This window comes from Rattus rattus, chromosome 13 (genome assembly GCF_011064425.1).
Source record: "Rattus rattus isolate New Zealand chromosome 13, Rrattus_CSIRO_v1, whole genome shotgun sequence".
In the NCBI taxonomy this organism is placed as follows: domain Eukaryota; kingdom Metazoa; phylum Chordata; class Mammalia; order Rodentia; family Muridae; genus Rattus; species Rattus rattus.
The window spans coordinates 19,661,240-19,683,836 of NC_046166.1; the positions used below are offsets into that span (position 1 = coordinate 19,661,240).

At 45.3% G+C, this 22,597-nt stretch overlaps 1 protein-coding gene and 2 pseudogenes across 2 annotated transcripts; all 3 read left to right on the forward strand.

Moving 5' to 3' along the window:
• Positions 1-3,672: 3,672 nt before the first annotated feature.
• On the forward strand, positions 3,673-4,115 carry LOC116914970 (annotated as a pseudogene).
• A 3,971-nt stretch (positions 4,116-8,086) lies between these two features.
• LOC116914971 lies at positions 8,087-13,207 on the forward strand (annotated as a pseudogene).
• Positions 11,346-17,453, forward strand: LOC116914708 (mannose-binding protein A). 2 transcript variants are annotated; one of them, XM_032919137.1, is made up of 5 exons: positions 11,346-11,435; positions 13,344-13,504; positions 13,862-13,978; positions 15,760-15,834; positions 16,669-17,453. In XM_032919137.1, exons 2-5 carry the CDS (start codon positions 13,354-13,356, stop codon positions 17,040-17,042), a joined length of 717 nt encoding a protein of 238 aa, XP_032775028.1. In that variant the 5' UTR covers positions 11,346-11,435; positions 13,344-13,353; the 3' UTR covers positions 17,043-17,453. The 2 variants fall into 2 exon arrangements, with proteins under 2 accessions (XP_032775028.1, XP_032775029.1); XM_032919138.1 differs by having other exon boundaries at positions 11,358-11,439; positions 16,669-17,392.
• The last annotated feature ends 5,144 nt before the right edge of the window (positions 17,454-22,597 follow it).

Below are 22,597 nucleotides of genomic sequence, written 5' to 3' on the forward strand. Positions count from 1 at the left end.
CCCGTCTGCCCTCTTTTTCACAACCCTGCTTGCGTAGAGAAAACTCGCCTGACCTCTTGAAGAAAACTCCAGGCTAACAAGTCATCACTCCTTGTCTCCCCACTTCTGGCAGCCCACCCAAGAGTGCCTGCCCAGGGGCTCAGTATTTGACCACGTGTGGACACAATCCAAGCTCCTAGCTGGCATACCGTCACTCCTCACCTAAACTCTACAGAGCCCTCTTGCTTTAGCCCAGATGTGCTACTTCACTGGCCTCCACCTGTGAGATTGGTGAACCAACCTGAGAGCTGCCCCCTAAGAAACCTGCTTTTATCTACTTTTAATCTGGTCTAATCTGGCCTATATCTGTGTGACGAAGGGAGGGAAAATGCCTATCAGTCTGGTAGTAAAGGTCTCATGACCTTTACTCTGTGCCAGGGACCCCACTCTAGATGCTATTTTTCTTTTTCGATTATAAAATGGAATATTAGCCTGGTGGTGGGGGCTCAGTGCCTTTAATCCCAGCACTTGGGAGGCAGAGGCAGGTGGATATCTAAGTTCAAAACCAACCTGGTCTACAGAGAGGCTCCCAGAGCAGCCAGGGCTACAGAGAAGCTGTGTCTCGGGGGGAGGGGGGGAGGAGAAAAAAAAAACAAACTAAAACCAAAGGAACCAAACAAAAAAACAAAAAAACTGAAACAACCACCAGGACCACTACCAAAAACCATACAATAGAATATTGAAGTATATAAAGGTAAAAAAAAAAAAAGTTCTCACACAGCCACTTTATAGACTAGTGAAAGCAGAAAGTCAAATTCCAGAGGCCATACCATAGGTGTGCTGGTAGGCTCTAGTGAATTTTTATATTATGTCATCTTGTATTTGTATTTCTACACACACACACACACACACACACACACACACACACACACACACTGTGATGGTTTGAATGAAAATGGTCCCATAGGCTCATAGGGACTGGTTCTATTTGGAGGTGTGGCCTTTTTGGAGGAAGTGTGTCACAAGGGGTGGTCTTTGAGGTTTCAGATGCTCAATTGAGGCCCAGTGTCTCACTTTCCTCCTGCTGTTTGCTGACTGAGCTATGAGAACTCTCAGCTCTTTTCCAGTACCATGTCTGCTTGTGTGATCCCATGCTTACCAACATGATGATAATGGACTGAACTGTATGACAGCCTTAATGAAATGCTTCCTATAAGAGTTGCTGTGGTCATGGTGTCTCTTCACAGCCAGATACACACATATTCCTTAAGATTTCTCTTCCTCCTTGAAGAGAGGAAGCTTCTTGGTAGGTATATCAGAAGAGGATGTGGGGAAGAGGAATAGCTAATAAGAAGGGTGTTTGAAACAGTTCATATAGAATCTTACTGCTTTATAAGCTTCACATATACATTTGAATATATATACACATAAGATATAAGAATATATATATTTGAATATATATTCATATAAGAGCATTTAATTGGACTTATTTAACACAGCCATGTGTACTGGCTAGTTTTGTGTGTCAACTTGACACAAGCTGGAGTTATCACAGAAAAAAGAGCTTCAGTTGTGGGGATGCCTTCATGAGAGCCACCTGTAAGGCATTTTCTCAACTAGTGATCAAGTGGGGAGGACCCAGCCCATGGTGGGTGGTGCTATCTCTGGACTGGTGGTCTTGGGTTCTACAAGAGAGCAAGCTGAGCAAGCCAGGGGAAGCAAGCCAGTAAGACACATCCCTCCATGGCCTCTGCATCAGCTCCTGCTTCCTGACCTGCTTGAGTTCCAGTCCTGACTTCCTTTGGTAATGAATAGCAATGTGGAAGTGTGAGCTGAATAAACCCTTTCCTCCCCAACTTGCTTCTTGGTCGTGATGTTTGTGCAGGAATAGGAACCCTGACTAAGACAGCATGTGATGCTCCTCTCAGAAAACGGAAGCTATAGGTTTCCAGTTAAAAAGTCCAATGACATATGTGGGGCACTTCCATTCAAGTTTTTGGTCACAGGCGTCCCAGAGTCTCCTAAATGAGCACAAGCTAATGCTCTTGCCTGCCTACCAGAATTTGACAGTAAGACCCTGTTTTGTGACACTACACACAGTTTTGAGAGGACATGGATAAATCAATTTGGCACTGACCAGAAAGCATTCCCAATGGTGGCTAGGCTTTCAGAGTACTACAAGGTCCTACATAGGGTGATGGGGAATGGGAGGAAATTGTTAACAATCTTAACCGGATGTAACCTTTGTGAACCACAATAATGAGTGGAGTAGAAATATATGCCATGAGTACAAGAACAGCATGAATGTTATTGGGACAACCAACCACTTTCTGATTGGATTTAAGGCCTGCTCCACAGGAGGAAAGGTGTATCTGGTGTGGTAAATCTAGCTAAGAACCCGAGGTTGGGTAAATATCTAAGTGGGGCTTCTATCCCAACTTAAATCATTTAGTTCCCAAACAAATGACACAAACCTTTATATTTAAAGCAGCACTAGGGCTGGGAAGATATCAACTCTTTATGCTATTTTGTCTACTTCCCTGTCAATAACCCCAAGATATCACTTGACATGTTATGCTTGGGCTGCTCTTATTCCAATTGGCCAGCCCTCTTGGCTATGTTTTCATGACTCACCTACCTGATGATGTCTTCTTTCTTCTTCTCTTTTCCTGGTCTCGGCCTCAGACCCCAGCTCAGGAACCAAAGCCTTGCCTACTTCTATTCTGCCTAGCTACAGGCTGTGGGCATCTCTATCGACCAATCAGGGATAACTTGTGCGGCAAGGTTATGTAGCATCACTTGGTGTACATGAAGATCTCCTCATCTCTCAGGGCGACCAGACCTTGGGGGGGGGGCGGTATTTAACATTGCAATACATAGCAACAAACAAACCTCAACAGTTGGGGAGTTTCTAGGCTCAAAAGGCAAACCTACTATTATTGTTGTGCTAAGTGGACATAGTGTCAGACTTCCTTTTAGATTCACGTCTTTTCACACATAGATTAGTACAGCTCTTGGACCTCCTCAGTGAAATTTCTTTGTACGGTGGATGGTGATTAGCACAGAAAGTCACAAGGTGCTAAGAATGATTTTCCGTGGCCATAAACATGACATCTATATGTGACATTCTCTCTCCAGTGCTCAGAAACAAGCACAGAAAAGAGGGCTGTAAAGATTGCAAAAGCCAGAGGCCTGGGAGGACTGGGGTGAAAGAGTATCTTCTGGACATGATGGGATTGCTGTGCTCAACTCACAGCAGCTGTGGTTACCTGCATAAGACCTGTGGAAGATCAAGCCAGCCAACATTCTGGCATGGGCTGAGAAAAGGTCATGAGACCCTATTCATAACTGGAAACTATTAATAATTGGTGTTTCTGGGGAAGAATAATCTGCTTTCTTTAAGAGTATGGCTCTTGATAGGAGATTGTACTCTAGTGGACAGTCCCGTACCCAGGAATAGATGGTCAACACAAATTAGACTTGATAGGTTATGGGGAGGAGGAGGAAGAGAAGGGGAGGGGAGGGGAGGGGGAGGGGAAGGAGGGGAAGGAGGGGAAGGAGGGGAAGGGGAGGTGACTGGGAAATTGAAGGGATAAGGAGTTAGGGGTAGACCTGGGAAGAGTTAGGAGGAGGAAGAAGATCAGGAAGAAGGGTAAAAATAGTAAAAATCCATTTTATAAAATCTTAAGGTCCATGCATCTGGTAGTGGTCTCCACAGGAGTTAAAGTTCCTCATAATTTTCACTTGTTGGAAGAATTTGAAGAAGGACAAAAAGGAGTAGGTTATGGTACAGTTAGCTGGGACCTTGAAGATGATGAAGACATGACACTTACAAGGTGGACAGGCATGATTATTGGGCCACCAAGGACAAGCTATGAAGACAGAATATATAACCCGAAAGTAGAATGGGGATCTAAACACCCAGAAGGTCCTCCATCAGTTAGATATGTAACAAAGATTAATATGAATGGAATCAATAGTTCTAGTGGGATGGTGGATGCACGGAGCATACCAGTATAGCAAAATGGCAAAATTCCTATAGCATTAAAGTTGTACTTCAAGAGCTAAGACCTCTTATGATGTTCAAAGAAAATATGAAGCTTCCACAGCCACCAGAAGGACAGATGTACAACTAATTTTAGTGGCTCTCGAACATCGTAAATCAACAAACTTCTACTCATGTTAGTGTCTTGATTAAATATCACCATGCAAAACACCCACACATTAAGTAAGAGAACTGCAGCTGGTGAACATGACCTTGACATTTGTAAGAATATATTTAATGTATGTACACCTATTATGTTTCCAGGTAACAAGAGAAGTGCAGCACAATTTTCCTTTCTCTTCTTAAAGCGCTGTCATTTAAACATGAACCTGAAGCATTCAAAATGGAAGTCAGGTTGTCAAGACAGAAGCATGGTGAAGGAGTATCAGGTGCCACCGGAACCTTTGTTTTTCTGAAGGTAAAGTCTTAAGAAGGACGAACAGAACTGGCAGGCTTTATCCACCATATTGAGAGCTGTAGATGGAATTGTTTAAAGTAACAGACATAATGAATAGTCACCAACTGTTCTTGAAGCGGTGTGGGCACTGACTACTGTTAGTGTCAAACATAGGTTAATCCTATGTTTTTATCACAGGTTTTGATGCCTGCATTTATAATAAAAAGATGTTTGGGGTTTTGAATTTCTGTTAAAAGCTGTTACATGTAACGGACATGATAATTTGTTTACAGTCTTCATTTAATAAAACATGCTTAGAAGTTTTAAGTGAAGTCAACAAAAAGGAAATAAGAGTGTGAATATGTGTTTTTGAGGCGAAAGTTGTAAATCAACTTCAGGAAAAAATAAAATCTTTTTTTTTTAAGAGAATATTTGTGAATACATTTGTGTTATTTTTGAGGCAAAATCCCTTCCCCCTTAGTATTAAAATGTCCCCAAAATAGTTCATGGAATTGTCTTTCAGAAAAAATAAAATGGTCTTAAGGAATTCATTGCTACCTATGAGGTCAGAGTACAAAAGATAGTCTTTAAGAGTTCCCTGGAAGCTCTGGTTTCAAAAAAAATAAAATTTAAAGAATTTGGAAATATGAACTTTGGTTTTGATTAACAACTTTTAGCTACTCATTTGAGTACAGTTTCCCTTTCATTCCAGCCCTTTATAGGAGGAAGACATGATCTCTAAAGATTTAATAAAATTCATCTTAAAACTTTATAGTGACTTTTTAATTAGTCTAGATAGAGAAATAGATAGTGTCTATTTCAGTACTTTATGGTTAATAATGTATCAGTCATTCTAACATTCCTTAGGCCAACTTAAACAATTTTTTTCCGTTTTTTGTTTTTTTTTTTTTGTTTTTTGTTTGCTTGCTTGCTTGTTTCAAGTCCGTGTTTCTCTGTGTAGCTGTGGCTGTCCTGAAACTTATTTTGTAGACCAGGCTGGCCTAGAACTCAAAGATCCACCTACCTCTGTCTTCAGATTACTGGGATTAAAGGCGTGCACCACAACTGCCCAGCATCTTAAAAAATTTAAAATTGCCTTCTAATATCAATTTTATCAAATTTTCAGACTGCTATAAGGTCTGTTGAACACAACATAGATTTATATTATTAACAATATCTATATCAGCATAACATTCCATTTCCTTCCTGATTTGCTAACGGACTATACTGTTTCTGTAGTCATTGGTATTAGCACCTATCTGACATGTCAGATATCGACAAAAGTCACTATCTCAGATGCTTACAACACTCTCTTTTTTTCTTTTCCTGCACTTTGTGCTAAGCTTTGAAAATATTGGTTGCATTTGCCTGGACTCAAGTGCTCTGTGCAGAACGTCTAGGTGAGTTTGTATCTATTCTGTTCATGCAATGATCCTGCTAGCATGTTCTTCCTAGGGCTGGGAAAGAAACAAATACATCACATTTAACCAGTGAGGACCCTTGAGGTGGCTGCTTCCTTCCAACTTGCTCAGTCATGAAGCCAAGACAAATACCAAAAGAGCTGACTGTTTATTCTCCGGGCCCAAGTGGGCCCTTCTACAAAGGACTTCACAAAGAGCATGGGCATGTAATTCTATAAAAAGAAATAAGCAAACGTATTTAAAGCACCAGGGACATGTCTGCCAAATAGTTATTTACTTATTTAACCAATTTATATTTTATTATAATTTCTGGACTTTTTCCTTACTTTATTTAGTTCATTAATGGTAATCGTCCTTCCCTTTTCCTTCCTTTTGTTTGGTTTTTGGCATATGTCTTAGGATGCAGCAGAGGGAGGCCTGAAACTCACTGTACAACTCAGAATGGTCTCCTATTACATTTCCAAGGATGATGGTGACCAGCATGTGCCATTACCTAAGGCAGATCAAAATCTTTTTACTCTTTCTTTGCTCACAGATACTCTTCTCTCTCTCTCTCTCTCTCTCTCTCTCTCTCTCTCTCTCTCTCTCTCTCTCTCTCTCTCTCCCCAGCTACATTTAGGGTAGAGTATTATGTAAACTTTTAAGTTTGAAATCCCTGCTTTTATGAGTAATCTACTCATTGGCTGTATGAACTAAATGGCATTTTTCTTCTGAGCCTCTGGGCCCAGTGGTTTGTACCAACAGTGAAAAACACAACCCCAAAAGGCATCTTCCTAACCACAGGGGCCCTTCTAGGTACCTGGCAGGCTTCCTCTAACAGGAATGAGGAGAGGACATGGTGTCTTGAGTAAACATGGACTGATGGCCCTTGAGAAGCCAAAAGAGCAACCACGGAGTCACAGGAAGTGGCCTGGGCCCACTTTGTTCTGAGGAAATCAAACCTCTCAAGTTCTTTGGTAAGACAGAGTTCCAGTGACTGGGTGTGAACTTAGAGGAAAGCTGGCATCAAAGGTCACAGCAGGGACTTGGGCCACTTGATCAGCCTCTGACTGTAAGCACTGGACACTCCTAGAAACTCAACCCAAGGAGCCCCAACCTGGTCTGTTAGCTGCCAAACTTCTCTCCTCCATCTCTCACTGTGTCCCTCCTATGTGCCCAGGCCTGGGCTATTCTCTGGGGTAAAGTAAACCGTATCTAGTTCCTGCCTAACGAAAGTGTCAGCACTGGTGAATGAGCCCAGCTGTAGCTCTACAAGGGTAGCCACAGGGGCTGCTCCAAGAACACAGTGCTAAGGGTTCATGTGTTCTACAGAGCTTTCTCGAGCACTGGCAGGTTGAAAACTCTGCCAGGCAGGCAGATTACCAATAACCTGGGTTCTCTTATTCCTCCTGAGTGGGAACCATTAACATACAAAGTAAAGCTCTTTCAGTGCTGACGATCCTCAGTTCTAACAGCCAAGAAATAGTGTGTAGAGTGGCAGACCGGAGCTTTAAGACTCCAAACCCTGAAGGTAGAAGGTTATTACTATAGCCAAGAGAATGGCTCTGGGCCTATGATTGGAGGCATATGATTGGCTTTAATCTCCAGAGGCCCCAGCACTTAACAGCTACTGTTAATTCTTAGCTTCTGGCAGCATTGTGTGGTAACGGTAGGTACCAGCAAGCAGCAGCAGGTTGGACCTTCTTGTATTAAGGTGCTCATACAAGCCATATAGAATCATACAGATCTACTGTGTCAGAACCCTCAGCTCTGGACAACAGCTAGCGATACAGTAGCTATGAAGGCTTAGTAGTTCACTGAAACCTTCCTAATGACCCAGGCATACAGTTGCTTGTCTCTTAGCTCTTTACAGACTTAGTTATCGCCATTGTTTCTGTGTATGCCCGATTGAGAACGTTTGCTACAATATCTATGTCTGTTCCTTATGGAAAAAAAGTATCTTGGAAGTCACCAGCTAGAGGCTGTGCCCGCTGCGTCTGGACCATTCCGGCCTCGTGGGGCTCCACACACCCTACGAGGCAGAGTCCCCCAACCCTGCTTCCTGCCCCCCACACACACACCCCGGAGTCGGCAGCGAGGGAGGAAGAGGAGGAAGAGGAGGAGAGGGAGGAGGAGGAGGAGGAGGAGGAGGAGGAGGAGGAGGAGGGAGGGAGGAGGGGGAGGAGGAGGGAGAGGGGGAGGAGGAGGAGGAGTTGCCGCACCCTCGGCTCCATCGCCCACGCACAGCCGGGTTATTAGCAAAAGATGGTGGGTCGCCTGGAAAACAGTGAAGCAAGCACTAGACTCGTAAGTATTGTGCAGAACTGTTTTGGAACATCTGGTCAACCTGGACCATCCCTGGACGGGTGCTTATTGGAGAAGGAGTATTGGCTAAGCTGTGCCGAAAGAACCCGAAAGCGAGGCAGTTTTTCTTGTTTAATGATATTCTTGTATGCGGCAATATTGTTATCCAGAAGAAAAAAAATACAGCAAATAACATATTATTCCCTTGGAAAATGTCACCACTGATCCCATCAAAGACGAAGGAGAATTACAAAATGGATGGCTTATTAGGACCCCTTGAGTCGTTTGCAGTTTATGCCGCCGCTGCCACTGCCACGGAGAAGTCATTGTGGATGAATCGCATAAATACGTGTGTCCGTGATTTACTCTCCAAAAGTGGGAAGACGCCAGGCACCGAGCACACTGCGGTCCGGGTTCCCGATTCTGAGGCCTGTGCGTGTGTGCGCTGTCAGAAAGCAAAGTTCACACCAGTGAATCGGCGGCACCGTTGCCGAAAATGTAGCTTTGTTTTCTGTGGTCCCTGCCCTGAAAAGAGATTTCTTCTTCCCAGCCAGTCTTCTAAGCATGTGCGGATTTGTGACTTCTGCTATGACCTGCTTTCCACTGGGGACATGGCCACGTGTCAGCCAACTAGACCAGACTCTTGCTGTCAGTCGTTGAAGTTTTTTTTTTTTTTTTTTTTTTTTTTTTTTGGTTCTTTTTTTTCTGGGGACCGAACCCAGGGCCTTGCGCTTCAAGGTAAGCGCTCTAACCACTGAGCTAAATCCCAGCCCCGTTGAAGTTTCTTAAATGACGCGTCTGACAGTGACAATAATAGCAGTGACTGAGGACATGCTGTGAAGTGTTTAATTGGGTCTGACTGCCTGAGTTCAGCTTTGGGGGAATTCCTGGCTCTCTGAGTTTTGCTCTCGCCATGACTGCCTGAGAAGGTCTTACCCTCTGTGCCTCTATCCTGTAGAAAGCAGGCCTGTGCTTTCTGTTTCTCTCTGCACTCTCACAGGGACAGACTGTTGCAAATACATCTGATAGGCTCTTGGCTCTCTACTCTCCATATTTCTAGATTATCTTCTTGTACGTTGGAAAAGATGTTTATTTAACAGGTCTTGCATTACATTTTCCCCCCGGATGTGGAAAAACTGAAAGCACGGAATGATGAGAACATTAGTATGTTGTGATTGACATCCCTGGCTTTCCCCCAAGCATTCTACGGGATGGCTTAGACACCAGTGACAGAACACGGCTTGGAGATGCTTTATTACTTCTCTTTTCTTAATACCAAGCAGTGCCCTACTGTGGCAAAATCAACATAAGCCGGACCTTCTTGCTTCTTTGATGGATTTAAACACGCCGGTGCTCTTACAGGTGGAGAATGAGTGTTGATGGATGGAGGTAAAAGTATTTATTTGACAGCTGCCAGAGGTGTCTCCACTCTTAGATGAATACATATTTTTTCATAAAATCGTTGTGGTTATATTTTTACCTCTTTTACGCACCCAATTACAACGGCCACATATATGTTTAAGATTGCCGCTCTCAGGAACTTATTTGAAATTCATCACTAGTATGGGAACGGCATATTCATTAGCTTCTATTTTCCTACGGTATTTTTACATATAACTTTATTTAATTTGCATTATGTCTCAAAGGAAAAATCTAAGGAAACCTTTATTTTTTTTTTCCATACATGGTTACTCTGTGTAGCTTTGCTTGTACTGCAACTCCATCGTGTGACCAGGCTGGCCCGGAATTCTCAGAAATCCACCTGCCTTTGCCTCCCCAGGCACCACTACCACCTGGCAAAGGTCAAAAGTTTTAAGAAAATTCTCACAGTGGAACATGGAGTCTTATAGATCTGGAAGAGATCAGAGTCTGACTAGATTCCCTGTCTGCAAGCATTACCATTTGTGTGTGTGTGTGTGTGTGTGTGTGTGTGTGTGTGTGTGAGAGAGAGAGAGAGAGAGAGAGAGAGAGAGAGAGAGAGAGAGACAGAGACAGACAGAGAGATGGAGATAGACACACAGAGAGTGAGAGAGCGAGAGCAAGAGCGAGCAAAGAGAGAGAGAGAGAGAGAGACAGAGACAGAGAGAGAGACAGAGAGAGAGAGAGAGAGACAGAGAGACAGAGACAGAGAGAGAGAGAGAGAGAGACAGAGAGACAGAGAGACACAGAGAGAGAGAAATTGCCTTGATTTACAACATGGTGTTGTATTTTACAGAGTTATGAAGCCCAAAACAATTTTTATTTTTGAAAAGCAATCGTATGTTTAATCTGTTTCTGAAATAATTTTGCAATATTTGGAAATAGAGTAGAAGTTGATATTTCTAAATTGTGACCATCGGTCGAGGTTGCTTTGAGAACTGGTAGGTATTCTGTTTGTGTTTGGAGACAGCCATTAGCCTGTAGGCCTGCTCACTACAAGCAGTGGATGTGCCATGGTCTTTCTGGTCACTGGCATGCTGCAGTTTCCAAATGTGGGAAACCAGCAGGCTGGAAGTTCTTTCTTTCTTTCTCTTTCAGAGTACTTACCAAATCCCACCCCCCTTTTCAAAATTTAAAACCTGCATAATTCTGTAGACGTCCTGGGGTTTGATTCAGTACCGTGTGAGTGGAAAAGTCATTGTTACTTCACTGTGTGGTTTCAGTACTGATCTTACTTTTCTGTTAAGATCTGAAAGTGTATGACTGTATATGTCTGTCTCCCTGCAGGAAGTGTGAGAAAAGCACGGTAGAGCATGGCCTGGGGACTTTGTTCCTGCTTTTTGTCTTGATTGGTTTTACTATCAGATGGATTTTTGTTTGTTTCAAAGCAACACATACATGTAGTCAGTAAGCATGTTTGAAAGGACCATAAAAATCAGAGAAATCCTGATGGAAACTGGGAAATCCAGGAATCAAGGGGAGATGCCCCGAGATAACATTTGCAATGTCTACCTCTATTGATTGTTTTACAGTAAAAGTATTTAGCAGCTTAAAAAAAGAAGTATTTTGATGGAGCCATAGCCTGTGACTATAGAGGATCGGAGTGTTTAAGCTGTATGGACGGAGATCTGGGAGGGGAAAGCAGTGGTAGCAAGACTATAGACAAAGCCGAGCTACTGAGCACTGAGCAGAAATCCCACCAGCAGCTCTGGACAGCTTCCCAATTACAACAGCTCCAAGGATAGTTGCTTATTAAACTGGGGTTGAAGGCCAGTCCAGCTTGGTCCCTGGTCACCAGGCTAATGGGCCTGTCATTGAGGAGGAAGCTACCAGAAGCTGGGCTGGAGACACAGTTTCTCTTCCACTGTTCCTTTACTTTGAAGAAACCCTAGTAAGTTGCAGTATGCACTTTGGGGTCCCGCCGTGGTTCTGCGTCCTCTGCTTCCTTCCTCTCAGGTTATTTAGACGCCGCTGTACACAAGTCTGGAAGGTCAAAGTGAAGCCCGGGACAGGAAGAGTTCCACAGGATCCGGGTCAGGCTGAGAGTGAATGCTGGGGGGCAAGAGGGTTAGGGGGTGGGGGTGCATGGAGAAGGCCTTTTCTGAGTATCTTAATGTTGCAACTCTTTTAGGCGAAGGCCTTCTCCAATGATCGTCAATAAAATAGCTCTCTGAGACAGTCTTAGCTTGTGCATAGTCCTTTATTTGGGGTGGGCTTGTATGCATAAACTATTGCGGTAGACTTAGGGTTATAGAGTTTTGGGGAAGGGAGTGAGAATATGTAGGGTGGACAAAGGTCTTTAGCTGAAGGCTAGGGTACTGAGATACCTCATTAGCATGGGGAGGCCTTCCGGGAATCTCAGGTGCAGGACTATGACATTCCTCAGGCGGGGTCCAGGATTCCCCAGGAAGAGAAGGGGAAGCCCTGCTGACAAAGGGAATCATTTCGTACTGAGCTCAGGGCAGTTCAGTAATTTCAGACCTCAACCTTTGCAACAAGGTTTCCTGACAGTCAATCATCTAGGATGAAGGTGGTGGGGTCTGGAGTCCGGTTTCTCAGCTGAACCTTGTCAGGTTCGGGCAAGGGTTTAATGGAACAGCTCTTGTAGGCCTGTATCTCTCATCTGTGCCCTTCCTAGATAGACTTGACCATATGCAGGCTAAAGGACAGTCATTTCCAAAGGGAAGAGTAGGAGGATAATGGGGAGGTGCCACCAACAGGACAACAGTGCATGATCCTCTGCATGGTCCGAGGAGTTTCAAAAACATGCACAAAAGATAGAAAGAGAAAAGGCACAGAAGGATGTAATCATGGATGATGCCTCCCAACTGCTTACCTCTCGCTGCATGCTGGAGAGAGGAAAACTTATGGGATGTGGCGGAGCAGATTAAGCAAGGACAGTGCGACAGCTGTTCAGCCAGGACTAAGGACACTGGAACGAGGTCAAAGCAGAGGGACAGAGCTGGGAGGCCATTGGCTCAGAGAAGGACCTGGACAGTCAGATTTTCCTGCTGGGAGAAGCATGTCGAGATGCACCAGGCCTACCTGAGCCAGCATGGTAGGAGCCAGAGCTCTTACCTAGCAGAAATGACCTTTTGGTGAGATTTCAAGGCAAGAAAAGTCTCTCGTGGAAAGGATCCATGGACCAAGAAGCCCCCACTTTGATTGTGGTCTGCTTCAGCAAATTCTTGTCACAAAACAGAGACTTTGACCTGACCAGATCTTGGGAGCATAGTCACAACCCAGAGGAGGTGAGGCCTCAAAATGTAAAGGTGGCATTTTTACTTGAAATATGAACCACTGCTGGCTGAGAAACAGATCTCCTGAGTCCTTAGCTTCCCCCTCTACAATCCGGGGTTGAGGACCCATGGGGAAAGGGAAAAGTGGGGAACTGGGATTTCTGTGAAATAGAAGGGGAGCCAAGAAACAGAGGTCCAGGGTCCTTTGGGTGCTAGGCAGTCTGCATCCCTGCCAGACCACCTCAAGCGTGGCTGGTTTATACTTCTCAGGGTTGTAAGGCCTCAGGATCACACAATCTAACCCTTAAACATGGTGTCCACAGGGATGCTGGACCTCCCTTCCTCTCGCATCTTCCTTGGTTGTAGCCCTGACCTGACTCCCGTTTCTACATCAGTAGCCTTGGCTGTGACCAACCCTGAGTAGTAGTTCAGAGCCAGAGGGTATGATATCCCCCACATCTGCTCCTCCCAGCTGGGGGTGCAGACTGCTATGGCTAAGAACAAAAGCTTTAAGCCCAGTGTGAGGTGGAATTCGTCTCATTGACTTTCTCCCCCCTCAGGGAAGGGACCATGCTCCTGCTTCCACTGCTCGTCCTTCTCTGTGTAGTGAGCGCGTCCTCACCAGGGTCTCAAACCTGTGAGGAAACCCTGAAGACTTGCTCTGTGATAGCCTGCGGCAGGGACGGGAGAGATGGTCCCAAAGGGGAGAAGGGAGAACCAGGTATGGAACCCCGTATTCTGGCTTTCTACACTTTTACCTCCGTAGGCGACTGTTCTGAACTCAGAGATGATGCCCAGGGACCTGGGGAGGCTTGGCTTTCATTATGTCATGCTCTTCCCCTCATAACGGTCTCTCAGCAGTATCACTGCCTCCCTGTCAACAGTGCTTAACAGCTCTCTCGAGTCTCATACAGGGTCTGTGAGGTGGGGCTGTCCCTCAGGACAGATATTCCGACTTGACTCACCAGTACCTAGCTCTCAGGCTCTTTCTTGGAGTCAGTGTGGATCAAACTTTGAACTTCTAGAGAAAAAGAGTGAGTAACAGCCACCAGGACATGCTGCCTTTATCTCCCGACAGGTCAAGGGCTCAGGGGCTTGCAGGGCCCTCCAGGGAAACTGGGGCCTCCAGGAAGTATAGGAGCCCCTGGAAGTCAAGGACCAAAAGGCCAAAAAGGGGATCGTGGAGACAACAGAGGTAAGAGACTGCCTTACCATGATTAGCTTGAGTGGGGGTTGTGTCCTAGGAAAAAGAAGCCATGAACCTCTGGTCTTTATGGCTCATCAGGACAAGCTCAGTGCTGTTTCTTGACTCAGTGTCACGATGTCTCCAAGAAATACCCTCCAGGGCCATTCCCCCACCAGTTCTCCTTAGGACAGCGGGTTAGCTTTGCTTCAGGTGGAAGTCGAGTGTGTGATCCAGGCTATGAGGGAGGAACTGTGCCCCTCCTCCATGTCTTCTGAAAGTGGTCTGTCTCATGAAACCCCAGAACAATGGAGGAAACCATAGCAACTGCTTCAGAGTGAAGTTGGGGGGGGGAGAATTAAAAGTATTAAAGACTTTGCACGAAGGCCTAAGTTCAATCCCGAGTACCCACACAACACAGAACAAAACAAAAAACAAAAAACTCAATATTCACGTTGGCACGCATATGTAATCCCAGCACTGGAGAGGCAGAGATAGACACAGACCTGGGGTTTGTTAGCCAGGTAGTCTAGCCTATTCTGCAAGCTCTAGACCAATGAGAAAGCGAGTCTCCACAAAATGATGGCTCCTGAGGAATGACACCCACGTTGATCTCCACCCTACACACACACACACACACACACACACATACACCACACACACACACACACACACACACACACACACACACACACAACACAGAGAATTTGCCAGTAATGAAAAATGAAAAAGAATCATAAAGAAAAATCAGAGACTAATGAGTATTTTTTTTTTTAGAAATTGATGTATTATAATGTTTAGGCATTCCGTTTAAACAAAGGAAGGAGAGCCACTGTCACAGGCCATTAGGATAACTAATTTACACCTGGGAAAGCAGCAATATTACTTCTCCCCATTTTCTTCTTTAGCTCTCATGCTTTTCTGGAATAAGCTTACTTTTTAACGGGCCTTATCATTTGTGTGTATAAGAATATTCATGTACGTACAGTTTCATGTGTATGCAAGTGCCTGTGTGATGGGTATACATATGTGTGCATGAATGTGGAGTCCAGATGTCAGACTCAGGTATTGTAGAATCCATCCTTTTTTTTCTCTTTGGAGACAAGGTCTCTTATTGGCCTGGAGCCTATCAAGTAGGCTAGGCTAGGCTGGTTGGTCAGCAAGCCCCAGAGATCTACCTGTCTGCCCCTCTCTGTATCTGCTCAGCATGGGGATGACGTACCTGGCTTTTATATTGGTTCTAGGAATCAATCATGTCCTGTGTTTGCATGGCAAACACTTTGCCTACTGCATTTCTTAGAGCTTTCTTTTTCTTTTTCTTTTCCTGGTTTTTTAAAATATTTTTTAATTTACATTTCAAATGTTATCCCCTTTCCCCCACCCAACTACACACCCCTTCCCACCTCCCCACCCTGACATTCCCCTACACTGGAGGAGGTGGGGTTCAGGCTTGGCAGGACCAAGGGCTTCTCCTCCCTTTAGTGCCCAACAAGGCCATCCTCTGCTACATATGCAGCTGGAGCCATGGATCAGTCCATGTGTACTCTTTGGAAGGTGGTTTAGTCCCTGGGAGCTCTGGTTGGTTGGTATTGTTTTCTTATGGGCTTGCAAGCCCCTTCAGCTCTTTCAATCCTTTCTTTAACTCCTCCAATGGGGACCCCATTCTCAGTTCCATTGGTTGGCTGCAATCATTCAAGCTTTCTAACAGCACCTAATGCCTTCCACACCAGTATTTGAGTCTCCAGATTGAAGTCTTCTTTTCACCGAGTACCCTCTTCCTGATGCTCTTGCAGCCATTGAGGTGAAGCTGGCAAATATGGAGGCAGAGATAAACACCCTGAAGTCAAAACTGGAGCTAACCAACAAGTGTAAGTTTTCTCTGGGCCCCGGGTGTTCTCACTCCACTTCCCTGCAGATCTCGAGTTCAGGGAAAGTGGGAGAGGGTTAACGGTTCTGAATGCTAACTTTACCCCAGATCTCTGCAGGCACACCTCTTTCTTATGATGTAATATCATTCCGTCTCCTCACCAACTCTGGCTGAGACATTAGACTTGTCTCGGGACCGGGGAGGTTGCTCAGTAGTAAAAAAGCACTCGGCACACAAGCCTGAAGACTTGAATTTAATCCCTAGAACCTACAGTGGGAGAAGAGGATCAACTCTTAAATGCTGTCCTCTGACCTACACGGACACATGGTGCCATGTACGTAGACACATACAGAGAAACACACACACACACACACACACACACACACACACAATTTTAAAAAGATATTTTACTCCTTACAAACGAGGAAAGGGAAATCAGGAAGTACAACTCATAGAGCTTGCAGACAGTGTCAAGAAAGGGCCTCGTAGAAGTCTGTGTTGTCCAACATCTTTGTTGTTTACTCCCCGCTCACCATTCTTAGCTGGATATTGGTACCCTTTTCTTATTCTGGTGCCCAAATGCGACAGGGAGGGCCACCAGTGCCACCCTGTGTTTTCCTGTTTTTTTTAACTGATGTCGATGTTAGCAGTGAGCTATCCCAGGAGGCTCCCCCTGATTTCATGAAATCGTGGATTTCTCTCACAGCTCTACTGCTGTTCTGGGTCATACCTTTTTCCTAGGTTCTATTTAGAGTCCTGAAATCCCAGAGGACTTTTTCGACTAAGGTCCTGGCTGGGCACCACACTGAGTGAGCCTCATCCACTCTGATTTCAGTGCATGCCTTCTCCATGGGTAAAAAGTCTGGGAAGAAGTTCTTTGTGACCAACCATGAAAGGATGCCCTTTTCCAAAGTCAAGGCCCTGTGCTCAGAGCTCCGAGGCACTGTGGCTATCCCCAGGAATGCTGAGGAGAACAAGGCCATCCAAGAAGTGGCTAAAACCTCTGCCTTCCTAGGCATCACGGACGAGGTAACTGAAGGCCAATTCATGTATGTGACAGGGGGGAGGCTCACCTACAGCAACTGGAAAAAGGATGAGCCCAATGACCATGGCTCTGGGGAAGACTGTGTCACTATAGTAGACAACGGTCTGTGGAATGACATCTCCTGCCAAGCTTCCCACACGGCTGTCTGCGAGTTCCCAGCCTGAGGAAACCAGTGCCTCTTCTCCTTGGCTCCTCTCTGAACTCTCAGTTGCTTCCAAAGAAAATTCAGTCACTGGTTTCTCAAGTTTAGTGTTAAGTGATTCTTTTGATGGGAGAGGATGTATTTGCTTGTGGCATGAGGACACGAATAGAAGCTGACCGGGAGGCACCAGGATCTGGTTGACCACGGAGCAAAGGTCACATCCATTTTGCTAGGAACACAGCAAGAAGTCAACTATGGAAAACCTACAATAAATATCCCCTGCCCTTTTCACCAGAGGACCAAAGGTCGGCCACATCTGTGCCAGAGTGGCAGCTGATCTCAGCCATAAAAGCACCCAATTCCCTTTCTCCATGAATTGTCACTGAGTGGTGTCAAACTTGCCTGTTTGAAGTCATCCTCAGTCTACAAAGTGTTCTTGCCTCTTGTGTGTTCCTTTACAGGGATCTCTATCTGGTGGAGAGGGGAAGAGAGCTAACACTTCTGGATACTTACCATACCCAAGGCATAGGCTGGCTAGGTCCCCTTTATGATAGAGCTGTTGCTTTTAGGGTTCATGTGCTGCCCCAGGGACCCTCTCTGTCTACCTGACAACAACAAAGGGCAGTATCCTTTGTGAGTAACCACACTGAGTCCTAAGAACCTCCCGCCATGGAGCTGCGCCCTCCCTTTACTCACTCTGCTCCCCAAGAGCAAAACTTTTCTTCTTGCTCTGTTATATGAGACTGTGTGATATGGTGTTCCAGCAACCTAGAAAGAGGCAGATGGCCATTCAGGGAGGTATCCATCTTAAAATGTCCGTCCCCATCGCCCAGCAGCTCTTCCTTTCACCAAAACATCCTCCTTATGGATCAGTGAGCCCATTATCTGTTCATAGAGAGGAAAAGTCCTGTGTTAGCTTTTCCCCCTAAGGGTTAAACGATGCCACCTCAGCAGCCAGCACTGGGCCTTCCTCCTGTGCAGTTCTGGTTCTCCATTGGTCCAAAGTTTGGATCTATCTATTGTGACCGTGGGATTTGTTTTCCATTTCCCTGAGGGTGAGTTGAGCTGAGACGCAACCGTGCAATGAGTGGAGGCAGAAGAGGGGTCAGTTCTGGCCCCAGCTGCTTGCTGTCCACAAGCGAGATTAGACAACATTTCCTGAGTGAGCGAACCGTCATTCTCACCCACCGTGGAGGCTTTGTCCACTTCTGTTTTACTTCTGAACTGCCAGGAAAAGCACTACATGTCACTTGGGGCTTGGTGGTTGATGGATGTTTGTTCAATGGATACAGCAAACATTTACAAAGGCATCGATTGGTTGGCTACTGGGCGGTCAAGGTCCGGCCGTGCACTGCTTCCACAAAACTTTCCCAGCAAGTGTGAGAACAAGGCTGGGACCTTCAGAAGACCCAAGGCCAACAGAGGGCAGGGGGCGGGACCGCGTGCCTTGGTTTTTAGCACAGCTATCCTGTCACATTACTGAATTTTCTTTAGACAACGTGCACTTGTGATATAGAACAGAACTATTCATTGGTTCATTTTGAATCCAGATTCTTAAAACACAGGCACTGGGGATGTCTTAAGACACAGAGCACCTCTACAGTATAAAGTAGAATCATAAGTGTAGATTATCCCGGAAGTGGGGACTTGGGGTTTAAACTAGGTCTGTGAGTGAGTTCCCTTTGCTAGACATGCTGATACAGCTACTAGGGTCACAGTTGGTTTCATGTGACAAAGGGAAAACTGATATTCAAAGACCAAGAGGCTCACGATCCCGGTTCCAGCCTGAATTCTGCATCCTACGCCTGTAGGGCCAGCTCCTCAGGACAGTCTTTCTCTGGACTCAGACATCTCTGCCGCTGTGTCCCAGCCAGAGGTAGGGACATAGGGTTCTAGCTGAAGGCTTGTCCCTCACACTAGATAACATCCTTTCTGGGTCCAGGCAGCCTCCTTTCTCCATGGCTGTCAGAGGTCAACCAACTCGAAGGCCCAGGCCATGGTCTTGACTCTTTGGCATGGTTTCACTGTGGAGCCTCTGCCCTAAGGCTGTTTGCTCACTGTTATGTAACAGATCTGTACTTTGGTAATTGTCAGGAATTCGGGGTTTTTTTTTCCACACATGAATTAGCAAGGAAAGGATCAGTTGTCATCTGAGGCCCCGGCTAGAGATGCCAGGAAGTGGGTTTTAAAAGGCCATGTTACCAGGGTAACCCTAAGTGGCTGATGGGTTGCTGAAAAAAAAACGAGAGGTGCTCCTGACAAGAGAGCAGCTGGGAAGCAGAGACCTGTGTAGATACAAGGTCTCCAAGTACGAACCAGTCTGCTCTTGGCAGATACAACCGCCATGTTGAAAAGAAATGGAATCCTGGTAGGCATTTACAAAGTAAGCACAAGCCTTAGACTAGGTTAGCCACCGGCAGTGTGTGGTCTAGCCTGTCTCGTCCTGGTAGTTCAGAGCAGTGGCTGGCAGAATGGACTAGAATCATGACTTAGTCTAAAATCTCGGGTCCTGTTAAATTTTTCTCAAAATCTCCTGCCTTTGTTAGGTTCTCGGGTGATATAGATGTTTGGCAAGGATTTTGGAAATCACCGTCCGAAGAAATGACAATAACCCTGGTGACTTGCACGCATCTTTTACCCATGCCAGAAAGCAGGCGTTCTTTATTTTCTGTAGCCCTCTCATTATGTGAAGGGGTCCTGCTTTCTGTATAGTGTCTGTCCACTAACACTCTCTTCCAGCTATGCCCTACATATAACCTGTTGCTCGTCTGAACCCATATATACACAGCATATATGGGCTCCTCCTTCTCTGGCAAATATTCCAGAGGCTCTAGGGGAAGAGTATGCATGTTGGTCATATGCAAACTGTTCACAAATGGCCCTAGATGTGTTGAGGAGGCTGTGAAATCAGCAATGACTGTTCAGGCCCTGGTATAATCTTGGGTAAACTTTAGATCTTGCCGGTATTGCCGTCATCCAACTCATCTGAGCGGTAAAGCTAAGTTGGCCCCAAACCCAACTTTAAGGACTTTTTAGTTTTGTTATTATTTTTCTTTCAGCAACTGTAGATACTTGGTATCAGTTTGACCGTTTATATAGTTTATATATTTATATATTTATATATTTATATCAGTGTGACAATTTCATTAGACGTAAGACTAATGAAACCCAGACTGTCTGGGTTCAAATTCTGACTCCACCACGGTGCAGCTGTGTGACCCTTGGGAGGTCGCATACAGTCTCTGTGCTCCTGTGTTCTCTTTTGGTAAACCCGGAATAGCAGTTGTGCCTATATCAGAAGATCTTCACCAAGGACAAATAGGCTGTTATCAGTGACGCCATTACAACAACCTTTACTTAGAAATACTGCCACAACAGTAGACGCCATCACAAAAACGTTTACTTAGAAATACTGCCGCTAACAGTAGACACCATCACAAAAACGTTTGCTTAGAAATACTGCCACTAACAGTAGCTGAGCCTTTGTGAGTTTCCCAAAGCTACGGCACTCACCTCGACAGATCCGGTGTCTAGAAATGGGTGGGAGTCACTTATAAGCTCAACTGGTGGCTGACAAACACGTTCGTGAATGAGTTCGCGGGTGAATTAATCTGACTCCACCCCGAGGATGTGAGATTCAACCCATTTCCGGAGATTACCCTGGGTCCGGGCTGGATTCCAGAATAGTGCTGAGTTCATGAAGATGGGTTTGGGCGTAGTCTACTCGCTCAGGTAACAGCCCTAGCCCTGTCAGTAGTGGCCTGGTGCTGCCCTCTGCTGGCTGTCTTGAAGGCAGGGCCAGCACGCCCAGAGAGTCTCACAAGCAGGGGGGTAAGAAGAGCCTTTTGGAAGCCGTTTGATATTGTAATAATTATCTAAGAATCCAAGGTGGGAGTGGGGGAAGAACTCATTGTCCAATCCTGCTCAGCACCTCTGAGATGCCCAGCTGTTCCTGTAGGAATCTCTGTTTCCATGGTCATAAAAGAACTTGCGGAGCCAAGTGCCACGTATATTCGGAAGGCCCAGTAAGAACACCATGTAGAGATCACTGTGGCCGCCCTGCTAATCCACCTCACACATGACACTGGCTGTCAACAACTCCTCAGGCAGGAATCAGATGGGGTGGGATAACATGGTAGCTCTCTGAGGTGAGATATCGTGTGCTATGGGCTGGTTATTGTCTGCCCTCTAAGGGTTCATCCATTGGAAAGCTGGTACCCGGTAATAGAATTGAGGGATGGTGGAAATGTTAAGACACAGGTCCTACCCAGGGCAGTAAACTGATAGGAATATGGCTTCCGACAGGATTCATTCTCATCTTACAGGAATGAGTGAAATATCCCAGGACTGGATTAGGTAGTATGAAAGTGGGTTGTCACAAACCAAGGCCACCTACATGTTTGGCCATCCTTTTTTGCATGTGCCCCTTGTCACTGACACATGCTGCCATATGCAGCTGTCCAGTATGCTATGACACATGCCCACTCCTCATATTTAAACCTTTTTAAAGCTATTTTTGTGTTCTAATACTTAGGTCAAATACAAGAATCGGGTCTTCCTCTGCCCAATGGCTAACATGGGTAAATGGTTTATTTAAGTTAGAAATTAAATATGTTTCATAATTTGAAAAAAGAACAAATGGTATGTATTTCAGTTTTGCTAAGAAAAAAGGGAATCCTGAGATGGTGTCGGACTTTGGTGCTGGTTAGTGGATTAGCTCTGTCTGTCACAGACAAGGTGAAGACGGGCCATCCATGTGCTTGAGGTCGCCCTTCTCCCTGTGGACAGAGGGACCTGATAAAGGAACCACTTTGGCCTTCATTAGTGATCCCCAGAAGACGCTTTCTGGGACCTCTTAAGGAATCATGGTCCTTCAGGGAGTTCTCTCATGGTTGTATGGTGGCTTCTGACCAAGGTTACAGGCTTAGTTCACATAGAGAAAACACAGCTCATTTCAGAGCACAGCTTCTGGGAAAGACGTGGAGAATGAACCCAGGACAAAGGACAAAAGGAAAAAGGGTGGGGGTGAAGGCCAACCAGGGTCCTTCCATCCTTGCCTCTTTCAGTTCTGGCAATGCCTGTAAGACATGTGTTCGTATAGGCACCTTTCTTGTTGCTAATTCAAATGGTGCCTAACTTTAAAGGGTTTGACTTCTAGGTTCCAACTTTAGGACAGTGTAAAAATCATATTTGAGATGTTGACTTTCCCAGGCCAGCAGAGAGCTGTTGTTGCCGATGGACTCCTGAGACCAGGATCAGCATATTTAGGGATATTGTGTCCTCACACCTCATTAACATGATGTGTGTGTGTGTGTGTGTGTGTGTGTGTGTGTGTGACAGTCACTATTGTATTAAATGCTAGGTTTATGTTAGACAATGTTGACCAGCTTACATAAGAGATATTATTATTCAAGGCAAGCTAGGCTAAGCCTGGATGTCCCAGAGGCTAAGTATATTGAATAAAAGCATTTTCAATTTGTAATGTTTTTACCATACAGTGAGTCTATGAGGACACAATTTCATCGTAAATTAATGAGCATTTTTCTATCTTGGTGAATTTTTTTAAATACATTTATC

Coding starts and splice junctions, on each gene's coding strand:
- LOC116914708 (XM_032919137.1), top strand. CDS start 13,354: ATGCTCCTGCTTCCACTGCTCGTCCTTCTCTGTGTAGTGAGCGCGTCC. Junction 13,505..13,861: donor AGGGGAGAAGGGAGAACCAG/GTATGGAACCCC, acceptor ATCTCCCGACAG/GTCAAGGGCTCAGGGGCTTG. Junction 15,835..16,668: donor ACTGGAGCTAACCAACAAGT/GTAAGTTTTCTC, acceptor CTCTGATTTCAG/TGCATGCCTTCTCCATGGGT.